General features: G+C 52.0%; 2 protein-coding genes across 18 annotated transcripts in view; one reads left to right on the forward strand and one right to left on the reverse strand.

Moving 5' to 3' along the window:
• TANC2 (tetratricopeptide repeat, ankyrin repeat and coiled-coil containing 2) overlaps nt 1–18,812 on the forward strand; it is a 250,259-nt gene extending 231,447 nt beyond the window's left edge. For 12 of the 15 annotated variants that reach the window (XM_054801162.1, XM_054801168.1, XM_054801160.1 and 9 more), the window contains 7 exons: nt 3,193–3,368; nt 3,668–3,800; nt 4,356–4,385; nt 5,307–5,398; nt 6,863–7,009; nt 8,943–9,043; nt 11,113–18,812. In XM_054801162.1, coding sequence (XP_054657137.1) covers nt 3,193–3,368; nt 3,668–3,800; nt 4,356–4,385; nt 5,307–5,398; nt 6,863–7,009; nt 8,943–9,043; nt 11,113–13,069 — 2,636 coding nt within the window. In that variant the 3' untranslated portion in view covers nt 13,070–18,812. The remainder of the gene's footprint in view (nt 1–3,192; nt 3,369–3,667; nt 3,801–4,355; nt 4,386–5,306; nt 5,399–6,862; nt 7,010–8,942; nt 9,044–11,112) is intronic. The other 3 variants (XM_054801156.1, XM_054801158.1, XM_054801159.1) reach the window with 3 other exon arrangements.
• An 840-nt stretch (nt 18,813–19,652) lies between these two features.
• Nucleotides 19,653–22,856, reverse strand: LOC129195336 (transmembrane ascorbate-dependent reductase CYB561). 3 transcript variants are annotated; one of them, XM_054801279.1, is made up of 6 exons: nt 22,703–22,856; nt 21,786–21,993; nt 21,466–21,564; nt 21,291–21,394; nt 21,055–21,212; nt 19,653–20,402 (listed from the first exon to the last, which is right to left on the reverse strand). In XM_054801279.1, exons 2-6 carry the CDS (start codon nt 21,985–21,987, stop codon nt 20,204–20,206), a joined length of 762 nt encoding a protein of 253 aa, XP_054657254.1. In that variant the 5' UTR covers nt 21,988–21,993; nt 22,703–22,856; the 3' UTR covers nt 19,653–20,203. The 3 variants fall into 3 exon arrangements, with proteins under 3 accessions (XP_054657254.1, XP_054657253.1, XP_054657255.1); XM_054801278.1 differs by lacking the exon at nt 22,703–22,856 and adding an exon at nt 22,129–22,133 and having other exon boundaries at nt 19,663–20,402; XM_054801280.1 differs by lacking the exons at nt 21,466–21,564; nt 22,703–22,856 and having other exon boundaries at nt 19,663–20,402; nt 21,786–22,122.

Genomic DNA, 22,856 nt, shown 5'->3' on the forward strand with positions numbered 1-22,856 from the left:
AGTATTCTCATTGCCTGTCTGTCTGTCCTGAGCCACAGGCCAGTGGGATCCTTGCTGCTCGGTGCTGTAACCTGCACGGGGATGTGACAAAGATCAGTTTGAGGCATGAGTTTCCGATGAATTAATTCAATTAATTCTTTTCTGATGTTCTGTTTCTTTAAAAATTTCCAATTAACACTCTCCACATGTTTGAGTTGTGCTGTGGCCCCTTTTGCAGCTTGACTGAATCTGTGTAAAAGGCTTAAAATAAGTGATTGTTTTTGCCAGACTTGAGAACGGTGCGTGTTGCTTAAGACTGGTTCAGTGGAGGATGAAAATACCAGATAATCTGATCCTGGCTGTAGGATCGCCAGCAAACAGGCGTAATGTTTCCCTGGCTCTCTGGACCCTGAGAGCCCAACTAGTCAAAAATATTAAAATCATCTTTACTTTAAAAGATCTGTTCTTCTCAATAGCTTAATAAACTCCCGTAAATATGCTATAGTGCATGGTCCTGAACAGTTAGCTCAGGCCTGGGCAGAGTACAGTGATATATGGTATATTTTAATTAAAATGGCTTTGACAGTCCTGTTCAATGTTTCATTAAAATCCAAGTGTGTGAATCATAAGGCATAAGCATTAATTAGTGTGTTGCAAAGTAAATCTCATTTGACTGTGCTTGATTAACACGGCATTTGTAAACACGTTTTACTAACAGAGTTGTAGTCATCAATCAATTTGAAATCCAAATTTTTAGAGTTACCTACTGCTCTCACTTAACACCCAGAAGTAATGGACGTGTGAATGGGGAATTAAACTTTCCTGGTAGCAGCTCTGCTAAAGCTGATATGTATACAGATCTGTCTTACACAAAGCAAAATAATTCTTGATGCTCGTTCCATTTGGAGAGAGCTTGAGTCTGAAGCTTATTTTCCTGCAAAAATCAACCCCTTGATTTTTTTACAACTTGGGGTACGTGGTACTTGTGGGTGCTGCTCCTCACTGTGTATCTTGTGCCTTTGACACTCAACGCCGAGCCTCATCCCTGCAGGGCGGTAACCCTGCCTGGGCACGACGTCTGCAGATGCATCCTCTGTACAGAAGAGATCCGACCATCCTGGACACTCCCTGCTTCTTTTTGATCCTCTAACGCTGTCAGTAGTTTCTTTTTTTTCTCTAGCTGGCTCGTTGTGTGCCTGATGGATAACACATGAAATCATAAGCTCTTGCATTTAGCCAGTTAATTCTTTTAGAGAAGGAGCAGCCCAGCCCCTCTCAGCAGCAAGCTGGGCTTACCCAGACAAAATCTTTCCCACCGCAGCAGGGACCGGTCCCATGAGGTCACCGTAAGCCACTCGCCCTCAAAACCATCAGTTTGTTTCATGTCTGCCTGCCTTAAGTAGGTCAGAGATCCCCAAAGGAGTGTAAGATGCCTTCAGAGTCAAGCAGAGGTTCTGCTGGGAGCCACGGCTGCATCGGGAGCTCGGCGCTTCTGCCGAGGTCGTGCCCAGCCTGCCTCGGAGCAGCGTCTTGGCATTTCTGAAGCGGTGCGCATTGTCCACTCGCTTAGACCTTCAGCATGCATTGCGGCAGTGATACCCTGAAGTCTGCGCGTGTCACCCTGTGGTATGGTGTGTCTCTTCCACGGGGCTGGGGAGAGCGGGAAGCGATGATGGAGCTTTCCAGCCTTCCCTCTTATTGTAGGAGCTTTCTCACCTGCTCCGGAAGAGTCAGAGGGAAAACGCAAGAAAATACTTTGAGGATTTGATTGCAAGAAAGTAGCTGTACAAATAAGAAGGAATGAAATGAGGCTTTGTCCTGCTTTGCTGAGCAAAAGTTGGCGTCGGGTCCATTGAGGATCATCTGGAGGGCCTTCCCAGAGCTTCAGAAGAGTTCCTGGGTGCAGTGTGGGCAGTGTGAGAGAAGGCTGGCAAGAGGTTGGGAGTTTATGTTGTCTTCTCTTAGCTTGTACACTGCAGCCAGCGTCCCTCCTCGGCACACCAGATTGCCCCAGCCGTCGTTTGCCACCTCCCTCGCTGGCGCTCTGCGCTGCAGTTCGAGGCACGCAGCAGGCAGGATGCTGCGGCTGTGCTGAGAGCTCTGGGTGGAGGTTTCTGAGCATATCCCGAGCAAATGTTCATGTGTTGTGCTCCTCCGCAAAACGTTGTGCAAGCTGGAAGACCTGTCAGTTTGCTGTCATCTGGGCGATGCTTGCTAACCGGGGGATATGTCACCTGGCACGAACGGGAAGGTTCAGGAAATTCACATTACTCCCCCATTTGCTGAGCTTTCTGCAGCCAGAGATCTCATGCTGGGCGGTTTAGAGTTCACCCACAGGAGAAAAATACTGCAGCAGCAATTCATCCCAGGCTGCTGGCAGGAGCATCCCGCAGGTAGCCACAATTCCTCGGAGGAGCAGAGCTGATACGGATCTCTTCTGCACGCTCGAGAGCCGGAGCCCTGCCTGTGCCATGGCAACAGGAGTTGTCTTCATGCCATGACGAGGAGTGTTCGCTTAATGCTGCTGTTCAGATCTCGTATGCGTATCCATATGCCGTATGAAGCAATACTGACCCGTTGGTATGGCAGCGCAGTTTCTTCATCCAAGAAAACGTCAAGTCCCTCTCTCCTTGGCTTGCAGTTGGCAGTAGTTTATCCCAAAACATTGTATTTATATTAGGTAAAGTTCAGGGAGAAATAATGCTGGAAATTGTGTCAATTTGGGTAAAAGAAAGGGGGTAACAAGGAGAAGATATGTGCTCTTTTAGAAGAACTGAGCTGAATTGACTTAGTTCCCCTTGGTACACAATGACCTGCTGAAACAGGAAAATGTTCTTCATCTCTGACTCTCACAGGCTGGAATGGGTTTTGATTAAAAAAAAAAAACAAAACAGTTAAAAAGAAAGATTGATGTCTCAGATGAGGGATGTCAAATCCACCCTACAGCTTAGAAGATGTTTGCCAGAAAAGCCTACAGAGCTACGTGCGAAACAGTTTTCAGCTTGGTGTGCATAAACTCATTTGCCACAGTTCCTATCAGCGCATTTGAAGTTGCCATAGAGGGTGGGATCCGCGGTGGGAGAAATGTTAATAAATTAATAATTATGTACATAGCTCTCTAAAAATAAGCCGTCATCACTAAGCTGATGGTTTGTTGTATCATAGTGCTCAACAGCAGAGAGCTCTTCAGTGAACTGATGCTTGTTCTTTCAGGTGCCTCCATTTCTCTAATGGACAAGGAGGGCCTGACAGCCCTCAGCTGGGCTTGTCTGAAGGGACATCTCTCCGTGGTGCGTTCCCTGGTGGAGAACGGGGCTGCCACCGACCACGCGGACAAAAATGGACGCACGCCGCTGGACCTGGCAGCTTTTTACGGCGATGCAGAGGTGGTAAGTGGCCAGTAATAGATGCAGGACAAAAAGGGTAGTTGGCATAAAAACATCAAAATAGCACAGTTTGGCTTGATGTAGCGATAACCATATGGTGTCCTGGCCCTCCATATGCGCAAGCTCTTCCACAGAGGTCAGCGCATGAGACTGATGTACCCACAGACGTACCCGCAGACCCTGTAGAGGTGGTTTTAGCCCAGGCAGTGGAGCAGAGCAAGCTTTTGCTGGGTGCATATCCCCTAGCAGTGCACAAAGATCTCGCCCAGGAGCAGAACTGACCATTGGGCTTCTTGTTGCAGGTTCAGTTTCTGGTGGACCATGGGGCCATGATCGAGCACGTTGACTACAGCGGGATGCGCCCCCTCGACAGGGCGGTGGGGTGTCGCAACACCTCGGTCGTCGTCACTCTCCTGAAGAAAGGAGCAAAGATAGGTAGGGACACGGGGACCATCCACTGTCAGCTCTGTGCTCAGGCAGGACTCCGAGCAGTGGGGCTGGCTTCCTAGAAAATATGAGTGTAACACAGAGGGAGCCTCAGCCCCAGCTGCTGCTTTGTCCTCCGAAAGCAGCCAGCGAGTCACGGCTGCCTTGATCTCTTTATTAAAATGGGGATTATTTTTTTTTTGCTGTCGTATTACTTAGCCAAGTTAATCAATAAACCACTGTTTCTTTGGCAAGGTCTTTCCTCCGGTAATGCTTTTTCTATCTTTACTAGTCTGAGTCAACAAACGTACTATGTCCATGCATTGCTGTGAGCTGCTGCGTTCACTTGCTCTGTGTATGCTTTCAGATCTTAGTGTTACCTGCACTGCGCCACACAGCTGCTCACGTTACGTTTTCCTGTGAAAGGGGATTTTGCTGGTGCATTGGCTTCTTTGCTGCCTGCCTCTCACAGCTGCTTTTTTCCTTTCTTTTTTTTTTTTTCACCTTCATCCATTTTTTTTTCCCCTCTCTCCTACAACTTTTTGTTTTCTCCTTTCTTTGAAGGTTGTCAGACGTTACCGAGTCGCCCACGAGGTATATCTCATTGCTGTCAGCATCAGCTTCGATCTGATAGCTTTGTCAGCCTTGCTTTCTCCTGTTTGATTTAGCCTGCATGCGTCCCCAACACCTCTAATCTTTTAATTTACCTCACCTTCAAATAATTTTTTTAATGACTGTTGCAGAGAATAACTTGAACTCAAAAACTAACTTCCTTCCCCCAAAATGTACTGAATCTACTTATAGAATATTGTTGACTTATTCTTCACCCACACTAATGAGTTGTCCCCAAATTTTTGCCACCCCTTCCCTCCCAGTATTAGACCTTGAGATAACGACTGGCTCTGCACGGGCGGTCCCCTGCGCAGAGCCAGCGTGTCCCCAGCCCAGCGGACGGCTCCGGCACCAGCAGCACTTAGACACCACCTTTCCTTTGTCGTATTTTCCACCTTAATGGATTTTCTACTCTAGTATTTCCCATCTCGTGAAGTTGGAAATCACAATCCACTTAAACACAAAACGCCTATCGACAGTTGAACTGCAGATTTCCTAGTACACTTCCAGAGATTCTAATTTAGAAATGCTTTTATGTAACCACTCTGATTTTTTCCTTTTAAATATGTTTTGTTTCCCCCACCCCAGCTGGTTCCACAATCAGCAGTGCCCTCTTGTGGAAATGGCTCCCGTCATTTCCCAGCCCGTGGTGGTGGTGGTGGTGGTGGTGGTGATTAGGATTGGTCTTAATGACTGCAAAGGAAAACAATTGCAATGTGGATGACGTTAATTTAAGTGCGAGAGGAATTGTCAGCTCAGTCATTTGGAGCGCTCTGCCCTTTGACCATGCCAAGTTGTTCTCTCCAGCAGAAATTCCCATCCCAGGATATTTTTTCCACCCAGCTTCCTACCACCCTTGCATTGTATGAGTTCTTTACCCATCATGCATCCTGTACACTACAGGTCCAGCAACATGGGCGATGGCAACCTCCAAACCAGACATCATGATCATCCTGTTGAGCAAGCTGATGGAGGAGGGAGACATGTTTTATAAGGTGAGAAGATTGTTTTTGGAAAAACTGAACAGATGCAGCATAACTTTGTATGAGGTTTTGACTGAGCAGTGCTGCTGCCTTAATCCGTGGCAAGTACAAGCTACTGCTCGCAGCATTCCTCGTGTTGCAGACTGTTTGGGTTTGGTTGGTGGGGTTGAGGAGGGGGGGATTTATTGTCCAAATCTGTAACGAAGCTGGAGCAAAGCCAAGTCGCTCCACATTCTGGATTTGAGCCAGCACTTCATTTCCTCTTTGAAAACACCAGAACCCAAGTGTTTTACAGAGATTCGGAGTGCTGATGTCATCACATCAGATCTGGCAACGATGTCATTACCTAGCAGGCTCACTGCTGTGGAACAAGGCAACACGATAGTATATCCCAGAAAAACTCGTGGAAGAAACTTTTTGCAATGAGAACAGGTTGTCAGGACACAGATGGCTTCGCCGTGCCCTTTAGCCCATGGGAGATGTTCCACCATTACAGTTAGAGAGTCTTTTTCGCTCCGTGTTTATTTTAACCCAATCTTTAAAACCTGGAGATTTGCACACACACACAAAATGTGCAAGGACAACGACTCACTGTTAGGCTCTAAGAGTGAAGCAGAAAATATGCAAAGCTGGCATTGTAACTGGAGTTATCTGCCAGAGATACATGATACAGCTGAGAAACCTGAGTCTAAAAGGTTTTAAAGCTTACTATTCGCAGCTGCAAAATTTATGTCTGGGTCATCATGAATTGCATGCGTCCTAGATCCCATTTTGCCCTCTTTCTTTCACCCAGGCTGCCACGGCTGCCCCCCTCCAGGGCGCAGATCAGCCCATCCCAAAACTAGGTGCCCAGAATAGCAAAGATGAGTCACCCTTTGAAGGTGACTATTGCGTCCCAATAACTATAAAAGGAACCCGGTTGACGGGCTTAGATGTAGACACCTAATTTTTAGACATCTAAAGTCCAGGGAGATGAATCTCAACCCATTTGTCCAACTTCAGGGCCACATAGGTGCCATAACATTTATCTTTACTATTGCAGAGGCTTCTCGGAGCCCCGGGAATTCCACCCAAAGTCCCACACTTTGTATTCTTTACCCTCCCTGGTCCTTATTAAGCTTTGGGTGTAGGGTGCTCTCCGGAAATGAGTTACTGATCACCCAGCTCAAAAGACCATCTCTCCAGAAACCAGATGGAGTTGTATCGAGTTACCATAACACAATTTCTGCTGTGTTTCCCACTGTAGCGTGACAACTCTGTACAAAGTGGGAGAACTCAACTTGCACAAGGCGTCTGCGTTTCCAGATCAGATGTGCCCTTGATCAAATGTTCTGGCTTTCCTTTCTAGAAAAGAGCTAAACAGTGAAGTCGTGTTACCTTGACCACCTAAAACATTCATGGGGCTGGTGAGTGGGTTCTCTGCAGTGAAGTAAACTCAACTCAAGGATGTGTTTTCACATGTTCTCCTTCCATTAGAAAGGTAAAGTGAAAGAGGCCGCCCAGCGCTACCAGTATGCTCTGAAAAAATTCCCCAGGGAAGGGTTTGGAGAAGACCTGAAAACCTTCCGTGAGCTGAAAGTGTCTCTCCTTCTCAACCTCTCCCGATGTCGAAGGAAAATGAACGTAAGTCTCCCCACTCTTCGTGGCCTTAAGCTCAAGCTGCCAGCTTTCTGCCTGTGCACAGAGATATGTCCATCCTGTGATCGTGCTTTCACCTCTGAGATCTCTCCTCTGTGTAACCTGGTTGTCCTTCACAGAGCACTGGCATTTTATAATTCAAAAGCAGTAATGATTTAATATGCATTTCTGGTGATTAAAAATTCATTGCTATGTTTATAGCTTTTTGAATTTTTTATTACTCCCTTTTGATGATGATGTGAATTGGGGTTGGAGGCATTTTCCAGATTTCTGGGGCAGTGGTGAGGGAGGAGCCAGGAGATGTGCTCCTTTGAATGCTAATTAATTTAAAATGAAGGAGCATATGCTTAGGGGGCTAGCACTTCCCCGGGGCAGTGACTCATCCAGAAACACCCCCACATACTCCCTCTCCTCCCAGAACTGCCAGATCACCATCACTCTTCCTACTCCCATCTAGCAGCACGTAGCGACCAGCTCCTGCAGCAGGTCTGTCCTTCCAGCAGAGCAGTGCCACCTCCCCCTTGCTCTACGTGCAGGGGCTTTCACCTCTGCAACTTAAACTCTCCATAGACTCGAAAAGTGAAATCTCCTCCAAGGCCATGAGCCAGCGAAGATCCCACTGGAGGGAGAGGGGGTTTTGTGACACCTTCATGTTTTTTTAAGTGGTGAGGGAGAAAGATGAAAAGTAGTAAAACCATAATGCTGGTGAGCAAACACCACAGTTTGTAGAAAACGTGTGAACCTTCTTTTTAAACAAGCCAACTCGCAGCTAAACCTGCGCTGTAAGGACAAGATTTTTGGTTTATTGTTAACTGGGGAATCCCAGGTTTTGTGATTGAAAATTTCAGAGGGCTGTAATTGCTCCTGCAGTGTTTGTACCTATAGATGAAAACATAAAGGTACCTACCTCTTCGTTCCCAGTTCAGTCTATTAGGCAATGTCTCTTCAGTAACTGCTCCTGAAGGCACAAACAAAAGTATGAGCTTTCCCCAGGCAGGGCGTCCAGTAGCAGGGTTTTGCTTTTACTGAGTTTTTGAACAAACCAGGAGTACTCTTCGGTCCTTTCTCCCAGAACTGCTCAGGGCCATTGCCCAAGCCAGCAACCCGAAGCAATGTTTAGTTGTGAAATTAAAGCCCCTCTGCTGGGAAGAGGCCTCCTTCACAAGTGCAGAGCTTCAGCTGAGCTTAGTGGTAGGTGAAGCATTTGGGACAAGGCAAGGGAGGGCAGCTGGCAGGGTTTGAACCGTGGCTGATAGTCTCATGGCACTGCCGCTTGAAAGCACCCAGAGCAGCCTCCGTCCTGTGCTGCCACCCTCCCCACTCCCAAACTAGTCTCCCAGGTGCGGTGTAGGGGAGAGACAAGGAACAGCAGAATGGGTGGCACTGGTAGGGGACCTTTGCCAGGCGAGTCCTGTTTGTGGCCACCGGGGTTTCATAGTCCCGTCCTTCATGTGCAGCTTTATTCAGCCCCTTCGAAGTGTGTTCAGTGTGTTGCAGAGTGGGAAGCAGAGGGCGTGGGAAAGGTTTCCTATTGCTTTCAACTATGGAAAAAAAATCCTTCATGCGATTACATTCCATCCTCTGTGAGACCAGATGTTTCCTCAAGACTGTAGGTTGTTGGAGAGGGATTGCCTGCACTTGTTGGGGACACAATCGATGAGAACGGTGCCAGTGGCACGCTGGCCTCTGTGGGCACTGACAGTATCCAGCGTTACGAGAGGGCTTTGAGTCTCTGGACGTGCCCTTGTAGCTCTCTGGCTGTTAATGATGTTGAATCCATGTGAAAGATACCATCGAGTTTTCCAAGTTTACATGCAAAGAAAAATGTCCGTATTAAGTTTGTTTTCTTCCCAAACTGTATATATTTTTATTTCTATATCTATTCAATTACTTATCTGTACACCTATTGTAATGACAGGATTTTGGAATGGCGGAGGAATTTGCTACTAAAGCACTGGAGCTGAAACCGAAATCTTATGAAGCTTACTATGCAAGAGCAAGGGCCAAACGCAGCAGCAGGTGAGGAGAGAGAGAGCAAAGTGCGAGGGGCTGGTCTCTTCAAGCCTGGCCACACCGACCTAGGCATTCACCATGCAAAACCGTACCAGTGTCCCCATGGGAAGAAATGGCAAAGGAACATTGATTAGTGAGATCACAAACCTCTCAAACTCCAAAGTCACACCCTCCCTCATTTGGTAATTTCTGGAGAGAACTGAATGCAAAAGTTTTGAGAGGTTCATCTCAGTTGAACTTTGTCTGAACATCTCACTACACTGGAAACCTTTACACCAAAGTTGGGTATTCTTTTTAAAAATACACTTTAGTTCAACCACAACTTGGACTCCAAGCAAAATATGACTCTGGAAGCCCTGTGGCCTACGTTATGCAAGAGGGCAGGCTCTTTCATCACAATGATCTCTTCTGGCCTTAAAATCTATGAATCTCTCTGTCCTGCAGCACTTTTTGCAAGGCAGAAACTGCTGGCTAGCAGTGACTACACAGGCAAGCGCCAGCTGGTGAGCTTTCAGCCATAGCTTGCGCTCAGAGCGCTGCGGCCGGCTTCTAGAGAGCTGCAGCCCTGGGATCTCTCTGCGTCTCAGATGGAGCCCGGAGGATTCCCTTGTTAACCTCCCTGAAGGCTAAAAGATGTGAGATTAGATTCGTTTCAAAACCGATCAATGCCATTCCTAAATGAGCAGGAGGGCTTGCTTCCGAGTCCTGGGCTCAAGGGCTGGGCGCACTGTCATTGCATGCGTCTCGGTTTTAAACGGCAGCCGAAATGCCTTGCACGGCAGTGCAGAGGATCACCGGTAGCCAGAGGTATGCCGAGTCCACCTGTGCAGACATCGTAGCTCAGCAGACACCACCACCACTTGACCTTCCATGCTGGAGGCCGTGTGTGTAGCCGGGCTCCTGGCCCAGCTGATGCTGCGCTGTCTGGTCCACCCGCTCTTGATGTGGGAGGAGAAGCCGTGACCTTCTGTTCTGCAGAGAAGTCCTGCTAGCTGAGCCACACTGACCTAATGCCTTTCCTTTAGTGGTTTTCCTCTCCGTTGTTTCCAAAACACTTGTAAGGAGGCATAAGAACCAGGTTCCTTTCCAGATGATACCAGCCTCCCCCCATACAAGCATCCTTATCTCCCCAGGTCTCTCCAGCAGAAACCATCACCAGTCTGGCTTTTCTTTGCTGTTTCCCAGTTTGTGCCCAGCAGCACCCCTGAGCACAGCACAGTCTGGGGAGCAGGAGGCTTTTCCTTCCTCCAGCTGGTTTTTCAATGGCTTGTGCAAAAGCTTGAGCTGGTGTTGGGAGGCGCTGGGGAGTTTTTCTCTGCAATCGCCCCCCAAGATGGCAGTCGTGCTCAAACATGGTTTTGCTCAAAAGCGAACAGTGTCCCTGTAAATGACAACCCCCTTCCCCAAACCGCCACCTCCTTTTTACTCCTCACAGGCCGGCCCTTCCCCTGCCAAGGCTTCCCGGGCAGCTCACAGGCTCCCGAACGGTGCTCGATTCCTTCGTTCTGAAGAACTTAGCCAAATCCATTGCAAAATTGGAGAGACAAGCCTTGCCTAAAGCGCTGACCCATGGGAGCCCCTGGGCTCTGGAGCCAGCCCTGACGCTGTGTGGTCTTGGCATCAGGCAGAAGTTAAATTTTCACTGGCGTAAGCGGTTGCAACTCTGTCAAAGCTGCGCTTGTTTACAGCAGCGGTGAGCTCAGCTCTTAGTTATGGATGCTTTGGTTTCCCCTTCGCTAACACGGGGGCAAAGCTCACGGTGGTGCTGAGAGGAGTAATTAATTAGCCCGTAATGCGTACTGCAGAGGACAGGCATCTTTGCTAGTCTGGGTTGTGCCATCTCAGGACTCTGTTCCCCTCTTCCCCAGAATGGCTGGCAGTGTTTTCCTTCGGTTTGGATTAAGTAAGTCCAAGGGAGGCACACAATACAGAGTTTGAGAGACGCAGCCAGCGGTAGCAATCACAGACATCTCCCTCAGTAACACGGACAAGCCACTTAACCCTCAGGAGCCTCCGAGAACGGCTCCATTCAAATCCAGAGTAATTTCAGTTGTCATTTCTGTCCCTTTGTCAAGCAGGCAGTTTTCAGCAGCCCTGGAGGACCTGAACGAGGCCATCAAGCTCTGTCCCAACAACCGTGAGATTCAGCGGCTGCTGATGCGGGTGGAAGAGGAGTGCAGGCAGGTGCAGCAGCAGCAGCAACAGCAGCAGCCACCGCTCCCGGTGGAGCCTGAACCTGAAGCCCAGCACGAAGAGCTGTATTCTGTGCAAGATATCTTTGAGGAGGAATACCTTGAGCAGGATGTAGAAAACGTTTCCATTGGCTTGCAGACAGAGTCCAGGCCAAACCAAGGGCTGCCCATCATCCAGAGCCCACCCCCATCCCCAGCTCACAGGGACTCAGCCTATATTTCCGGCTCACCTCTTGGCTCTCATCAGGTCTTTGATTTCAGGTCCAATAGCTCCGTGGGTTCGCCAACCAGGCAAGGGTACCAGCCCACGTCTCCGGCTCTGTCTCCGACGCACCAAAACTCGCATTATAGACCCAGTCCTCCGCACACGTCCCCTGCTCACCAGGGCTCCTCTTACCGCTTCAGCCCACCTCCTGTCGGAAGTCAAGGGAAGGAATATCAAAGCCCACCACCTTCTCCTCTTCGCAGAGGTCCTCAGTATCGCGCCAGCCCCCCAGCAGAAAGCATGAGCGTTTATAGGTCACAGTCCGGTTCCCCGGTTCGTTATCAGCAAGAACCTAGCGGAGTCAGCCAGCTCCCTGGTAGACCAAAGTCTCCGTTATCCAAGATGACGCAGAGGTCTTTCCAGATGCCCCAGCTCCCCGTGGCCGTGCCGCAACAGGGGCTGAGGCTGCAGCCGGCCAAGGCGCAGATCGTGAGGAGCAACCAGCCCAGCTCCGCCGTCCATTCCAGTACTGTAATCCCAACCGGTGCTTACAGCCAGGTTGCCCACTCGATGGCCAGCAAGTACCAGTCAGCGTCAGGGGAAATGGGGGTTAGCCAGAGCAGGTTGGTCTACCAGGGCTCTATCGGGGGCATCGTCGGTGACAGCAGACCAGTGCAGCACGTTCAGGCGAGCCTCAGCGCGGGAGCCATCTGTCAGCACGGAGGTCTGGCTAAAGAAGACCTTCCCCAGAGACCGTCCTCGGCGTACAGGGGGGGTATGAGATACAGCCAGACACCTCAGATCGGGCGAAGCCAGTCCGCTTCCTACTATCCAGTGTGTCACTCAAAGCTTGACCTGGAACGTTCTTCCCTCCCCGCCAGCCAGCTGGGCTCTCCAGATGTGTCTCATCTCATAAGAAGGCCCATCACAGTTAATCCCAGCGAAATCAAGCCTCACCCGCCAACTCCAAGGCCCCTGCTCCACTCTCAGAGCGTTGGCCTCCGCTTCTCTCCTTCCAGCAATAGCATCTCCTCCACCTCCAACCTGACTCCCAACTTCCGCCCTTCTGCTTCGATCCAGCAAATGGAGATTCCTCTGAAGCCAGCTTACGACAGATCGTGCGATGAACTTTCTCCGGTCTCTCCCACGCAGGGGGGTTACCCCAGCGAGCCAGCCCGATCCCGGACCACGCCGTTCATGGGAATCATAGATAAAACCGCTCGGACTCAGCAGTACCCCCATCTCCATCAGCAGAACCGGACCTGGGCTGTGTCGTCAGTGGACACTGTCATTAGTCCTACATCTCCTGGCAATCTCCCCCAGCCAGAATCATTTAGCCCGCCTTCTTCAATCAGCAACATTGCCTTTTATAACAAAACCAACAATGCACAGAACGGCCATTTGCTAGAGGAAGACTATTACAGCCCCCATGGGATGCTGGCCAATGGGTCCCGGGGAGACCTCCTGGAGAGAGTCACCCAAGCCTCCTCGTATCCCGACGTCAAGGTGGCAAGGACGCTGCCTGTGGCGCAGGCCTACCAGGACAACCTGTACAGGCAGCTCTCCAGGGACTCCAGGCAAGGGCAGACATCCCCAATCAAACCAAAGAGACCATTTGTGGAGTCTAATGTGTAAAAGACGCTTGTTGGAGTAAGACCCTCATGTTTTCAGCACACACTTCCAAGCTTGATTTCCATGCATATTATTATTATTTTTATTTCTCTTTGGTAGCTACATGACCAAGTTCTCCGGTACTTTGTGTGGTGGTCAGACAGCCATGCACGTGCTCCAGCCCTTTCGTTCCCCAGCTGACCGTGAAGCCAACATCAGCCGAGCCAGTATCGTTTGCCCAATTCCAGCTAAGTCCCCACCAGGATATCTTAGTACGTGGTGCGGGGTGGTCCAGAAATATCCCCTACGCAGCGGGAGGTAACCAGCTCTTTTTCAAGAGACAATCGTGTTCGATTTAAATCGGTTTCTTTTGGCTCAGCGAGCTCTTAATTCTGATGGGAATTCCTAGCGGGAGCAGAGCAGGGATCACAGGAGCCTTTCCCAAGGCTGCATCCGCAGGTCCCCATGCCAGCCGGGTCGTTTGGCTCTTTGCCCCCAAAGAGCAGATTGTCCGCAGCGAGCAAAGGCACGATGTGTTTCAATATCAAGGAGCTGTGCACTATAACCATCATGCTTCATCTGGTTTATAGCAGTTTAATCCGAATTGGATTCCTTCGTTATTTAATGGCATCATCGGCCAGAAGGGGTGGGGATCACAAGATGCTTTGCTACTTTGCAAGCTACCAGCCAGGTGCCCCGACACTGGTTTGCTCTGGGGCATTGTACAAGCATTGAGAGTTTAAAGTTGGCCCTTCGTGTGCATTTTAATCAGCCAAGGGAATTGGCCAGAAACCTCTTGCGCGTGAACTGGGATTGCAACAGCAACTTCTTCACACCGTTAGCAAACGACTGCACCTCACACACAGCACCACGTTTTCACCAGGACAGTTTAATGTTGGGGGTTTCATTTGATGGGGTTTTTTTACTTGCAAGGAAAAACAAAAATCTGACTTAGAAAATGGTATTCAAGGAGGAAAATTGCAATTTTAAAATTTTTTATTAATTTTTTATGATGAGGATGCATAACACGGCACGAGGGTTCCTGAGACAGGAAGGGTCCGTCCGCAAACCCAGCCCTGCAGCATCCCTTCCCTTCGACCGGCTCCCACTGGGGAGCCAGTGCCGTAGCGAGGGCTGCGCTCCTCTGAGCATTTCCCGAAATCTTGGAAAGCGATTGCCGTGTGCTGTACCTGCAAATAGTAGAGACCACCTTTTGCTTTTTAAGGATCTGTAGTTAAGAGAGAGATATTTATAATTTATTTATGCAATCTATTTCAGGACATTTTTTTGGTTTGGATTGTTTTTTTCTATTTTTTTTTTTTTATCAAATACAAATCACATCAAGACAGTGTGAAAAGCAGGAGATGCTTCCAAAATCCTTTTTATAGGATTTTCAATAATTTTTCAATTATTCTCTGAAATTTTTTGGGGGGTGGAGGGACTTTCTTTACAGATTCATTTATCACTGGTGGGTTTGTAATCTGGCTTTTCAGTTACTGAGGGTGAAGGGTGGGACGATCGGGGGGGGAGAGCGATAACCCTGTAGCTTGTTTTAAAGCAAAATAGTGCCTGTTGCCCGATGCCGAACCTCACTCATATCAACTCCTAAGAGCGATTTCAGTGCCGAGCAGGAGGAGCGATACCTTTCGGTGTTTCCAAAGGGCTATGCGAATAGATGGCAAGACTTCTTGAACCAAATCATGGGATCCAACCTCCGCTGGTGTAAATGAGCATATCCCCAGCGCGACATCAGTGCAGCTACATCCATTTACACCAGATAAGGACTTGGCCCAGAACTCTTTAGCAAACCCTGGCTTTGATGGGGCTGTTGGTATTTTTTTTCTCTGTGTGGATTAGCACATCTCGTTGCTATTTCGTTGCCTAATTTGCTCAGAGCAAACTGGGACGTGCACATCTTGGGACGATGGAGGCTTGTGTCTTGTAGACACCTTGAGAGCGTTCGGGGAGGGGGGGCATTCCTCCACGGGGTCTGGAGATTTTTGGGCTCTTTTGGGCTATTTAGTGTTTGTCCAAGCCAGTACTGGATTGAGGTTGGTGTTTTCTTTCTCGAGGTGCAGCCCAGCGCTGACTCTGCTTTCTTACAGGGCTCTGTAAAGTGGGGTGGGCTGGGAGACCCCTCGGTAGGGCGGGCTGCCCGCGGGGACAGTCAGCTCCGTGCACTATTTCTCTCCTTGCAAAGGAGGTGTAATGATTTTTTTTTTCTTCCTCTCTTTTTTTGAAGCAGCATGTTCTGCTTCGTAAGGATCACAGTTCTCCTCCGCGTAGAGTGACCTATAGCTGGTACGTGCTTGTCCGTGGGTCTGGAGTAGCACCAGTCGCTTTCCCCAGCGCCTCCCATCCTCCAGCTTTCCTGAACGAGTGAGTGGCTTCCTGCCTTTAGTTGCTTCTTTGAAAGGAAAAAGTAACCAAATTCAGCCCCGTCCCTGTTTCGTACGGCCGAGTGAGATGCGCTACGGCCGTGAGCCGGTTCTCTCCGCTGAGATGAAACGGGATGGTCCGAGAGCAGCGATGGGAGAGCTGCCCCTGCTTTGCTTTCGCTATTTGCTGCCATGTGCTCCCAGTCCTTCCGAAACGTCCCCTCACAGCACTTCTGTGTATAACTTTTGGGTTTATGAAGATGTTTTAAGGGAAAAAGAAAACAGCTCACACTTTTAACACAAACACCAAGCTGAAAGAAGGCTTAAATACTGCGGTGTGCAGGTTTTTTCACAATACCACATGTTACATTTTTCACAGGATTCTTGCACTAATGGTTTTCCATCTGTTCTCTCTGTAAATGGGTGCACTTTACTGTTTGAATTTGTTACTATGACAAATACTGGATATTTAAGCGTGAGTAGTGTCTTCATTAGAAAATAGCAAAACAGCTCTTGTCTCTTAGTGTATTTTTAAAAAAAAAAAAAACAAAAAACAAAGCAATGAATCATAACATTTATAGCACAAGAACTGACTCTTGTATATAAGCATCAGCAGATTGATTAATTTTTAAATACAAAATTATTTGCAGTGGTTTTAAAGCACTTCCCCAGCAGTTCTCTTAGGGACAGTTGAGGCAGGATGGCTGCTGTGGTTCCCAGGTGGGTGAGGAGCACGCCTCTCCGAGGAAAAGCTGTTCTTTACACAGTTCCCGTGTCCTCAGAGTCACAGTTCAGATTTGGCATGGACGGAAAGCAGAGGTCGTTTCGTATTGTGCTGTCGTGCGCGGTCCTGCTGAGGAGCGCGCTGCTGTACGCGTGGCTCGGTGGGGCGCCAGGCTCAGCCTCACCTGACGTCCCTTCATGCTGTCATCTTAGACCCGGAGCTGACAAGCCCGGGCCACATTGCGGGAGCGTGCGCAGATTTTCAGACACGGTGTTGTGTTGTCCGTCCATGCTACATGTTTAATTACTCTTTGAGCAATTAAGATGTGGGACGATGCTGCCAGCCAGCACCTCCATCCCCTCCCCAGCTGCAGTGGCACTGCTGACGAGCCCCCGTCTTGCGAGCGAGTAGGATTCTTAGGTGCACCAAGTAAACCAGGTTCTCGATGACATTGAAACGTCCGGGTTTGGTTCTTGGGGCGTGTTGGGTAGGTGACGCTGAGGCCGAGCCCTGTGTTCGGCTGACCTTCCCACCGGGTGCCTCTCATCCTCGGCCCACAGCCACTCCGAGAGCTGGGTGTGCCGCCGTAAAGCCGAAATCTTCTCTCCCAGCTTCGGGTGTGGGTGTCTGACACATCCCCGGTGGGGATTCACCGGCTCTTGCTTTGTCTCCCAGGCTGGGAGGATGCTCCGGTCCCAGGGGAGGGGACGCCCACCTGGTGCGGGGCTCTGCAGGGGTCCCCACCAGCCAGGCTGGGAATGGCATTGGAGGGCTTTGAAAGCAGTCGTCAGTGCTTAGGAAAGGGAAGGTTTTACGAAGACAGATCCCTTGGGATCCGTCCCCAGAGGCGAAAGCACCGTGCAGCCTGAGCCACCTTCTCTGTGCCGCTGCTTGGGAGGGCACAGGCTGGCCGGCTCCCGACAAACCGAGGCGTGTGTATGTCTGTCCGTCTGCCGCCTGGCACCAGTGCCTGCAGGTGGGTCCGTCCGAGCACCGAACTTTTTGGGTTTTTTTTTTTCTTTAACCTGGCTGTAAAGAAAACTGCTTGGCTAGTGTGAACATTTGTGCGTGCGTATGACAAACACCTAAGCCATACTTGGATTAGGTCCGGAACCAGGGTGGCTATTAAATTTAGAGCGATTCAGTCCCCTTGTATAAAGGCTGCTGTATATTCAGGGTTACCCAGAAGAAGTCTAGCTAAAACCGAAGTGCCAGCTCCGCCTTATCTAGAGAAACAAGCAAGCCGGCGTGCCTGCTCGTCCTCCACCTTCCTTGCAAAGGTGGGTCTGCGGTGAGCTGTCGCGAGCTCTTTGGTGGTTGTACTTTGCTTTAGTCTTGGGAATTCAAGATAACTCTTCTACCGGGATTAAGTGTTTAACCAAGGGCTTAGGGGAAGAGCTGTTGTACCCGCTGGGACCTCTGCGGATAAATGCCTTCACCCCGTGCCGGTTGCTCTACGCAAAGTCTGGTGGGGTGCGTGTTGGACACAAAGCACAATGGTTGAAAGTTAACGTGCGGATTTTTTTCAGATTTGTGTGAATAATTGCTGGATTTTCATTCAATCAAACTCTTTTTTCTAATATAAACCACTAAGGGCTCAATTCTTTAGCAAGATGCATTCGTGTCCAACTCCTGACTATACAGCTGGATCTCACCACAACTGTTACAGACCTACCCAAGAGAAAACACAGCTAGTGCGACTGTCACCGGGAAAGCCAATGGACACCAAACCCATCTGCCGTATCCGTTCCTCCTGCTCATTTTCTAGCTGTCACAGTACTGAGGAGTCAGCAGCCGGGTCCCATCCGATGGGATCGCATCCTATAGTCGCGAAAACAGAGGGCTGCTTTTCCAAAAGACTTTGTCCCTTCTGGGTGACGCTGCCCGGGGACGCCGCTGGGGCTGCAGGTCGTCTCCTCCAGCAGGTCGGGGTCGTGCTGGGCGGGTGGGAGAACCTCACGCCCAGGGAATTGGGTCACTTCACCGTGGGTCTGCCTCGCTGTGCACTGATAAGCCAGACACTGAGAGCAGCACTGTGTGCTACGTAAAGTCCTTTTTGTTGTTCCACCCAGAGACTCGCGTGGACTCTGCCAGTACTGCCGGTGTCATCCCTGTCCAGCCTTTTCTTTCCCATAGTGTTGCATTCAGCGTCTCATCTCCCTTCTGTCTTCACATCCGAGAGGATCTGAGTTTGGTACAAACACGTACAGTACACACACCTTGTGCTTTGTACAATTCCCTGGTTGCCATCCTCTGAGACACTTGCTGGGAAGATCTTTAAGACACTTAAATTTTCCTTTAGCTTTTCTATAATTCTGATGTAAAGGACTTTCTCTGTACAGTATATTATTCAATGCATGTTCTGTTCTCTCTACTGATATATTGAACACCACACAGTTGTGATATTGTGCAGTGGGAAGAGCAGCCCCTGCCGACAGCAGAGGCCTTTGCCTCTCATGTATAAGGAAAGAAGAAAACATATTTTTTCCTTTGCTGTATTTGCTTGAGCAGAGTTTTCTTGTCTGTACATGTGAGCTGTGAGATAGATGTGAAAAGTTCAAAAGAATGCTCCCCCCCCCGCCAATGTATACAGATTGTAATCTGTACAATGAAAACTGTATGTATGAAAAAATGTACTTATTTATAAATGGTTAACACTTGGAAATGGCATCTGGCCTGGTGTTTTTCCCACGCTGCGATGAGCAGAGCAGCATGCCGTGGCTTCTTGGCATGGAAATACATCAGGATGGTGTGAGGGTCGGGTCTGGCTGTCACTGTGTGGGGACGGGGACGTGGCACCGCCGGGAGCAGGAGGGGACGGAGGCAGCGCTGCTGCTGCTGCCATTAGCAAAGGGGCATTAATGACATAGGGGAGGGAACCGCACCGGAGTTTCCTGGGTTAAATTGTGGAAAGCACAGCTCGGCACTGGGGACACTGGAGCCCTGCAGCTCCCAAGAACCGGAGCGTCCGCCCAAACCAGGGGCTCGGTTTTGCAGCTGAACACCTCTCGCAGCTACGAGCATCCCTGCCTGCAGCCGCCGGGCCGGGCTGGATGTGCAGCGCTGGAAGGACAGAGCACATGGGGGTTGTGGTGAGCAAAAAACCCCGGCTTGGGCTTGTGTCTTTGCTGGGGCTGCGCTTGCTTTGCAGCACTGGGATCAGGAGCTTCAGGTTTCCGGCACTTTCACCCATACAGCTGCCTGTGCCAAAACCCAGAAGGAAGAGGGGTTGGTTGCAGCAGAGGAGATGAGCCCAAATCGGGAATGCACCTCATGGCAGTGGGTGTCCCCCACTCCATGGGCACGTCCAGTGCATGGCCAGGCCCAGGAGACACGTCCCCATGGGGTCCGTCACGCAGCCACCACTGAGCTCTGCAGCACCGGGTGCATGGCATGGAGCCTGGATGGGACAGTCCCATCCCAAATACCCACCCTGCCCTCCCCAGCTGCCCACAGTGTACCTCAGGGGTACCCCAAAACCATGAGCTGGAGGAGGACGGAGTTAGCTGCAAACATTTATTAGGTCAGGAACATCCACTGAGCAGACAACACATCGCACGAGAGGGGAAAACATTTTTTGGACACAAAGAGGCTGAACCTGCACAGACACTGGGTTGCTCTGAGCCCCCAGGGAGCCCTTTGAGGGGCAGCAAGTGGGAAATTTGGATGATGGCAAACATCCCCTCAGCCCATCGGCATCAGAATGGGCTTTGGGCTTCAGCCGCTCGCTCCCACCCCGATGCCCAGAGCAGAGCCCAGGGACCCCCCCCGTCCCTCACGCCCCAGTGATGCTGCCAGCCCCTGCCCCTGCCTGCAGCACCGCCGGCCCCACAGGGCTGGGGACAGGCTGGGGGGGGCACCGGGGGCTGCACGGGGCAGAGCAGAGGATTAAGCCCAAGCGAGGCTGAACCCAACGGGCAGCGTTACACCAACAAGCATGTCCTTCCCCAGCTGTCCTTGTCACCCCGAGCCAGGCAGAGCCCCCAGACGGGGTACATGGGGACATCCCACAGACACCACGAGGTGCCTGTGCCGGGGACCGGGGAGCTGGGGGCATCACTGGCTGCCACCGTCGGGGCTCTCACCCTCTGTAAGGGTCTTGAAGTCCATGGAGAGGGCCAGCTCCTCAGCCAGCGGCGGGCGCTTCCAGTCGTCCCGTGTCAGCACGTAGCCCACCACTAGCCCAAAGGCCAACAGCAGCACCCCCAGGGTGTTGGCCAAGACACCCTCGGGCACAAAGTGCCTGTAGGAATCCCTGCAGGGGCAGAGGGAGATGCTCAAGCCTTGGGGTGTGGGTGGCCTGTCCCTACCCTGGCTGGGACCCCCCTCCTCATCCTTATCCTCCGGGCACACATCCTGGGAAAGGTCCCTTTCCCCCCAAGTCAGAGCAAGAGGTGACTGCCTGGGTGCTGCTCGCTTTGGGGAGACACTCCTGGTCACAGCAGAGAAAACTGGGGTTACAGTCCTATAGCAGGGCTATAGGCAGTCCCCTGCCAGATGTGCTCCCCCAGTCAGAGGGAGGTGGCTCCTGGGGTGCCCCATAGCCGCGTACCCACGGTGCTGGGGCTGGAGGGGGACGGGGACACCCCGATGCGCAGCTAGAGCCATCACCGTGCCAGGGACATGAGCATCCCAGGGGGTTTCTGAAAGCACCTGGCTGCAGACAGGCAACGGTGGATATTTCATCCCCATCCCCAAAGAAAGGTGTTGCAGGATCTGGCCCTTGTTAAACATCCTCTGGGAAGTGACTCAGCAGCAGCAGAACTAAAGGCCTCCAGGGGAGGTTTAATAGCCATGGAGCCATGTCCTGAGCAGGGGACAGCCTCTGCCCCATGGGGCTGGAGCAGCCCTTTGCTGGGGGTCGGTGGGGTCTGGGGGGCTGCTACCACCGCAGCTCGGTCACTCACTTGATGTTGAAGAGCAGCATCTCGGTGATACCCAGCAAGCAGGCGGCAATGGAGAGGGCAAAGAGGGCGATGCCGAAGAAGACGTGCTGGGGTTTGTACCGCCCACGCAGCGAGGAGGAGGCACCGGGGAGCAGGAAGAAACCGCAGCCCAGGAGCCACTGCAGGAGTGCGGGGATGTTACAGGGTGCTGCGGGGTTCCTTCCCCCGCGGGGGCCCAGGGGATCCCCAGCCCTCACCTGCAGGAGGTAAAGCACGAAGGCGGCCATCCCGCACCAGCTGTGCAGGCTGTACATGTCAGGGATGCCCTTGGTCCGGTGGGACTCAAAGACGGCGACGATGCCTGCAGAGAGGAGCCCGTTACCACTGGGGCCAGATCCAGCCCCATCTGCCCATCCCGGCCCCGGCGCTCACCAACGAGGGCGATGACCAGCGCCAGGCCGTGGAGCACTGCGTGCAGCACCTTGGTGGAACGCTTGGCTTCGTGCCTGAAGACCCGGTAGACCAGGAGAGCTGCCGGAGAGAAGGCAGACGAGCATCCGTGGGGGTCCCCCTCCTCCCCGGCACCCTGCATCTCCCAGGGGTGCTGCACACAGGCAGGGGGTCCTGGGGCATCTTCCCGGTCTCATTTGTTACCATCTTGCCCCCCCACCCCTCACTCCCACCCAGCTCCAGCTCCAGGGGCTTTGACAGCTGCAGCGGGGACAGGGTGCTTGTCCCACAGCCCCACTCACCGTCACCTTGGAGGAAAACCATGCCCAGCACCATGCAGAGGGGGTGGACGTTGAACTGGAGGGGGCTGTGCCAGGCCACGCCGCCCCGGTAGCGGCCCAGCCAGGCGCCCGTGGTGGCCAGCAGCGTCAGGCCCAGCAGTTGTGACACGGCCACGTACGCCGAGAGCCCGGTGGGGCTGGCAGGCGGCAGAGCCCCGTCCATGCCGGCCTGTGGGGACAGAGGGGGGGGGGGGCAGCGAAACCACGGGTGGCCCCACGTGGCAGTGGGGGTCCCGGACAGACAGCCCCAGCGTGGGGTCCTGCTGCAGGCAGCGTCTGTCACTGCCGCTCCGCCCTCACCTACCGTGGAGCCGGGCGCTTCCTGGTGCTGCCGGAGCCGCTGCGTCACCCAAGCCCGGAGGTGGCTCCCGGCCACCACGGCACACCCGGCCCTGCGCTCCTGTCCCTTACCCTCCTGCCTCTACGTGCCTGCTCCTGCCCACATCCTGCTGCCCCTTTCCTCCTGCCCAGCCCTCCAACCACACCATCCCTCCCTCCACATTCCGTGTCCCACTCCATCCCCATCCCTCCATCCTCAGCCCATGTCCCACTCCATCCCCATCCCACTCCATCCCCACCCCTCTGTCCTCATCCCATGTCCCACTCTTGCCCCCTCCCCACCCCCAGAGCCCCACAACAACCCCTCAAACCCTGCTGGGGGAGGCAGCACAGGGACAAGCAAGGCTGCTTGGGAGCACACCACACACACACACACACACACACACACACACACACCCCCCACGCCATGACAAAAGCGATGGCACTAGGGGACATGGGGCTGAGCAAACCCCCGTGCTGGAGGTGGGACAGACACACCATGTCACCCAGCCACACTGCAGCCCCACCAGAGAGCTGCTCCGTGGCCCCCCACAACCCACCTGCACCCACGTCGTGCTTCGTGCTGGGTTATCCCCTGGTGCTCCTCGCTGGCCCAGGGATCAGAGCTGCCGCCGCTGCCGCCAGCAGCACAGCCACCTCTCCCACTCCCCGCCAGCCAGGGCCAGCGAGTCCCAGTGCCAGGGGCCCACGTCC

The sequence above is a fragment of the Grus americana genome, chromosome 22 (genome assembly GCF_028858705.1).
Source record: "Grus americana isolate bGruAme1 chromosome 22, bGruAme1.mat, whole genome shotgun sequence".
NCBI lineage: Eukaryota > Metazoa > Chordata > Aves > Gruiformes > Gruidae > Grus > Grus americana.